The following is a 6,000-nucleotide window of genomic DNA, read 5'->3' on the forward strand; positions in this document are numbered from 1 at the left end:
TCACATCTAACAGCATATGAGAACTGTTAAAGATTGTGATAATAGAAGTCTGGCTAAGAAATGGTTAATCGCTTCAACGTTGTTTCAGATAGCCTTATGGTAAATACAGACTTTTTTCCCCCCATTGGTTTAACTCTTAGTCTAATGCTTTTATCTTAAGTGTAAATCTTGGATTGTTCCATCCAAGAACATACTGGAACAACTTTGGCACCAGCAACCTAAAAGGGAGATGTACTGCTTTTGTTTCAGGTGACAGGTACTGACTGGAGCCTGCCAGCATTTGAATTTTCATGGAGTTCAAATGGAGCTGTTAACAGATATTCAGCTCTGGAACTGAGAAATAACTGAAAAAACCTCAAGGCCTCAGTGATTTTTGGACGAGAGCAGTCAACAGAATAATACATTTCTGTATTGTCAGCACGCTGTAGCTACAATTGGTCTGAACTAGAGTTTTTCACAGAGGAGTTGTGTAAATGGAAGCCAGCAAAGGTCTTGTATGGAAGCCCTGCGGGACACCTACAGTAACAGTATGAGGAACAAATTTACAATTTAATCAGTAGGAGAGAAACTAAGGGAACACAGGATTGAATCCACATGATATTTGAATTCTGTGACAAAAAAGAGCAGTATAAACACCAATAGATTTTTAAAAAATCCCCTCTGACTGTGGCCTTGATGTTATTAATTATGCAATTAGTCTTTAGGATCATAAGTTAAAATATCAACTTTTAATACTCTTTTTATAGAATGCAAAGATAGGCTATTTTTTATTTGCATGGGTCTCTTTATAGAATGCAGTGTTGATTTGAAATGTCACCAAATTCATGATTAATTTAGTTTTATCAGGATCATTTAAATAAACTGGGGTTTTTCAGTGTGATTGATAGAATGTGATTGCTGTTAGCTGCAGTCTCAACCTGCTTTTGACATTTAAACATATAAAGCTGACTACGTATAACCATTCAGGTGCTAAATATATTTTACATCTACTTCCAACAGTAGAAATGGAAGTATTAAGAGATCTGGCTTCATTGTCATTGAACTGTGAAATATTCAACCTTGTCTGCCCGTGCTTAGTACTGTTGACTTTTTTATTTCAGGTGGAAGATTAAAATTAAATGCTTCATTTTTCGTCAGCTTTTGGGAATTAAATTGAAATTTAAGACTCTAAAAATTTTTACTAAGATCTTCAATTTCACCAGCGGATTCTTGGAGGATATTCTGTTTTCAAGGGCAAAGCAAAAAGGTTCATTGATCAAGGATGATATAGTGCAACATTTTTCTTATCAGAGCTCTTTATGTATATTTATTAAAGATCACACATTTCATATTATGCTTAACTGTATTGGAAGAAGTACTTCACAAAACATATACTAAACATAATATGGAGACTCTGTGACCATATTGTACTTCTTTTTAACTGCAATTCTATAATTTTGATTTATTGATTTAAGGATTTAGTGGTCAGAAAATTGGAGAGCGCTACAGCATGCTTTAGGATGGTGCTGCTATGTAATAACGTGGGGACTGACACGTGCCCAGTTTAACTATTCCAGTAAAAAATTTTATTTTTTCCATCCCCGAGAGAGAATCACTGTTAATTAAGATAGACAAATAATTTGATTTTTTGCTGAACTGATGTGGTACAAGAAATAGGCTGGTACTTCTTCCCTGCAGAAATAATTTCAGAGTTCTTTGGTCTGCAGTAGACATTTAATATTAAAGTTTTTTCTTGAAATAAATAATAGCCAAAATGTCAATACTTCTGGTTTGCAGAATAATCATAAATTCTTGACCATAAAACAGTCATAAAGGCATAATATTTTATGCACTGTATATTCATACATTGCATGTCATTACAATAGCTAGGTGATGAATCATTTTCTCTGTGTGACAGAACAAATCTGAAATACCAATGCTAATGTGAAATCTATTCAAAGTTGGAAGACTTGTAAAATTACTTTACTTTAAATATATTTGCTTAAAAAAACAAGTACATTTTGCCGTTTACACCAATATCAAGCCACTTTAAGACCATTACCTGAGTTTCAGCATTTGGAAATGGGGAAGGGTGTAGAACAACTTCTGCCGTCTTGTCTTCTCATTTTAATATCTTGTAGAGTTTTCTAATAATTAAAAATAGAGAATAAATTGTTATTAGAAGTTGAGAGTAGTTTCCGTGACATTGAACTTAAGGAAACTTTAAGAGTAATGTATAGTGGGTACCATCTGTGTCCTGGGACTTATAAATTTATGTGCAAGATACTTTTTTTGTTAGGAAAAATCTCAAACAGGTTAAATGTGGGATAGGCTCTTTTAAAGGTTATTTTTTTTCCCCAGGATTTTTTATTTCTTTAACCGTGGGTGATATATTATTCTAATTCAACTCATATCTTATGCTAAATTTTACTTAGGATCAAAGCCATTCAAGTGCAAGATATGCCACTTTGCAACAGCTCAGCTCGGAGATGCCAGAAACCATGTCAAGAGGCACCTTGGGATGAGGGAATACAAGTGTCATGTCTGTGGGTGAGTAAATTGAAACAGTCTCCACCATGGTTAACCAGGAGAAGAGTGCAGGATATGCATTGTTTCAGAATTGAGAACTCTGATGTGAGCAAGAGTGGCTAAAATTATGCATGCATATCCTCCTTTCCATTGTTATGGTAAATTCCTTAAATACAGTTATGACATTCTTTTCCCACTTCTAATCCTGCACTGAAGATGAGCAATTTTATGGGCTACAAGGTCAATTTGAACCTGTAATCTGTAAATTGACTAAATTATAGGATGTTCATTCACATTGCCAGGGAGAACTGTAAATTCCATTTAAAGACATAAAAAATATATAATATAGACTTTACTGTGTGGGGTTTTTTCTTTTGCTATACTGTTATAATTTTAGTACCATTAACAGATTTCTGGACTCCATTAGGGTTTTCATTCTTTACGAAAACAAAACAGAAGACTGATTTTTCAAACAAACGGATCTAAAATATTGCAGGCCTAAGACTTTAAAAATAAATTGAAGTCTTTTATGTATGCTTGTGTTCTTGTTTGTTACCCAAAAAATCTTGTTTTTCTTTTTTACTTAATCGTTATTTTCTCAGAAGGATCGTTCATAATGTTTAATTGTCCTTCAAATGTGTTGCATTTAATAGGAGGCATTGAGACTCCTTAATGCAAAACTAATTAATTTAGCAGAAATGTTTAAAAGGTTTTAAAATGCCATGGCATATATGGTACATCATAGGACATTCGAAGTTGGATTTTAATACCCTAGTTCTGATTAAAAATATATTTTAATGTTATTATGCTGGAGAAATTAACTAATATATGCATCATATAAAAACATTTTACTCAAACCTATGTAACCTGCTACAGCAGTCTTACGGCTAATGTGTAGAACAGCACAGGTTCAATTAGATGATGCAGTGCACACATGAATGGTGTGGTGTGATGTTGGGGATAATATTCAGCAGGAGGGGCTTTTTTAGCCTTAGTATACCGATCGACTGCAGGACAAAGTGAGCTACACATTTTAAAGGACAAGTGAATCTTCAGCTGAAGATGCAGCTGAGTGATTTTCACCGATTCATCCGCCTGTTTTTCAAATAATTTTGCATGCAGCGTTATGAGATACTTTGGCTGGTTTTACTCACTTAAGAAAATTAATTGCTGACTTCTTGAAACAAGAAATAAAAATGTATGAACCTAATTCTTAAGTCCACCGAATATCAGTAGTAGAATAACTTGTGCTACTCTTTCTTTTGCAGCATGTTTAAAATGAACATTATGCGTGGTAGGCTATTTTATGTTGTTTGAAAAATCTTATTTACTATCTCTGCTATATGGATTGCTGAGAATTTGGCATGGAAGATAGTTAACGACTACAGATCCACGAAACTGTTTAGCTAAGGCTAAGCTCTGTTCTTTAGAAGTTGTCAACAAACTTGACAATGGTTCTTTATTCAATTCCCTTTTAACTTAAACTGAAAAATCATCATATTATTTAAGTATGTTATCGTGAGAGGAAGAGTCAAAAAATCTCAAAATAGCTAATACTTTATCTTTTATAAAAAGATGAAGATAAAAATGTTTATGATTTGGCACAGTACCTCATTTTTTCAAAACTCATTCCTTCACTTCAGGACTGTCATGTTCTCAGAATCTGTGGCAGAAATTACACAACTCTCAGTTGCAATTCATGACCGTTATGCAAGAGAGAGAGCAAAACATGTATGGATGATTTGAACTGTGGACTTGAATGTTAGTCACTTTGCTAAGCTGATTGTTTACTATATGTTGCTGACGTGTCATACCTGGTAGCCAAGCAGGTACTCATTTTCCATTTCTGTGTAGTATCGTATAGCTAATTTTCGTCAACAATGTGAAGCTGTGCTATTTAGATATGACAAAACAATCACCTGAAGAGACATATACCACAATACCCTGTGCTCACAAAAATCTAATTTATATACCTGTTTAAATAATCATCACATTTCACTTAATGTGCACCTAAAATGTGTTTTAAGAAATACACATTAACACTGGTTTCATTGGAAAAGACATTTTTTGTACTGTAGCTAACAGTCCTGAAGAACTGAGCAGGATTCAAAGGAGGAATGACCAGAGCAGTTTGAACTGTAGTCCAAATAATGAATATGCCATCCTTAAATGTGGAAGAAGAGAAAAGAAGTGTAACAGGCTGTGCTGTAAGTCTGCTATTTTAATTGAAAGGATTGGGTAGTGTGTAGGTTAAAAAAATAAAGTAGCAACATTAAAAAAAAAATTGCTAGGATTGGCTATTGGATTAGTGGCACTATAGAGCATTGGTACATTAACACCACTGACAATGTCAATTCATTATCATTGATGGCTAAATAATCTTAGAAATGCTCAGTGGACCTATTAGTTCCTGAACATAAGCAGCTCATGCTGCATTTCTTCATTAGCTTTAATTGCTATAAATTTTACCTTTTTAAAAATCATGCTTTAAAAGGTGAAGTGATCTTTCAGGAACATTAACTCTGTAATTTTGTCACAAACAGAAGGTCCTGCACTATGTTTTCTTTTCTGCAGTAGTTAATATTCTATCCTCTGACTTTTAGATTCATAGTAATAAGCCCTCTGCTAGTTGCGAGGATAAATTGTGTTTCAAAAGCTTTTGAATCTGCCTGGGCACTTTTTAAAGGTGAAATGTCAGTGCAACATCATCGTGTTGTGTGGTCTCAAAATACCGTCTTTTTTTTTTTTTAATACAAAAATTCTCTGGAAATTCTTGTCTTTTTTTAAAAAAAGGCAAAAAGCTGTCTCTGTGATGTTGTTTAGGAAGGGTTTCCTGTGTCTCAATTTTCCAACTCTCATATTTACATGATACAAAGTACACAATATATAATTCACTTAGTTGTTGAAAAAGGCCGTAATTTTGCTGTGGTGTTTTATTTTTTTTTTAATTGAAGTTCAGGGTTTGTTTTTCTTCAGCTGCACAGCAGAAACTACATGACACAGAAATTGGACACTGCTAATGTTTTAACATTTGGAATAAACCGTCTGCTACTCATTTCCTTATCGCAGATGTGTGTTAATTGTTTTCTTTTCCATACCCATGGCTGTAAAATATATCCCATTATTTCAGAGGCAGTATCTATTTTCTGTGGGTAGCAAACTGCTGCATATTTGAATTTAATTTTTGAAAGTCTGGCTCTGAAATTGGCTGATACCGTGGGTCAGATGAGCAAATCTTGGTTGCCCAGCATTTAAAATTTTTGTTTCATTTGCCTGGTGAAATGCAGTGAAAAGGCTTATCATGCACTTTTCAAATTTTATGCCTCAGGTAGAACATGAAAAATGCATTATTCTGCACTTGAGATTTTGAACAGAATTTATAGGCAATGTTTGATTTAAAAATGCATCTACTATTCCTTTGCCTTTTTCTTGCCTTTGCTTTCAGAAACAGAATTTTTGGGGATGTAGTTACATGTTTCAAGTAAGAGTGGC

General features: G+C 33.9%; 1 protein-coding gene and 1 long non-coding RNA gene across 3 annotated transcripts in view; both read left to right on the forward strand.

Moving 5' to 3' along the window:
* The window catches only part of ZNF407 (zinc finger protein 407), a 350,660-nt gene that overhangs the window by 33,870 nt on the left and 310,790 nt on the right, over positions 1-6,000 (forward strand). For both annotated transcript variants that reach the window (XM_064443113.1, XM_064443114.1), the window contains exon 3: positions 2,415-2,529. In XM_064443113.1, the coding sequence (XP_064299183.1) occupies positions 2,415-2,529 (115 nt within the window). The remainder of the gene's footprint in view (positions 1-2,414; positions 2,530-6,000) is intronic.
* Positions 4,328-6,000, forward strand: part of LOC135311714 (uncharacterized) — a 3,823-nt gene continuing 2,150 nt past the window's right edge. The window contains exons 1-2 of the long non-coding RNA XR_010371299.1: positions 4,328-4,715; positions 5,954-6,000. The exon at positions 5,954-6,000 is cut by the window's right edge and continues 66 nt beyond it. This is a non-coding gene — a long non-coding RNA (uncharacterized LOC135311714). The remainder of the gene's footprint in view (positions 4,716-5,953) is intronic.

The sequence above is a fragment of the Phalacrocorax carbo genome, chromosome 2 (genome assembly GCF_963921805.1).
Source record: "Phalacrocorax carbo chromosome 2, bPhaCar2.1, whole genome shotgun sequence".
NCBI lineage: Eukaryota > Metazoa > Chordata > Aves > Suliformes > Phalacrocoracidae > Phalacrocorax > Phalacrocorax carbo.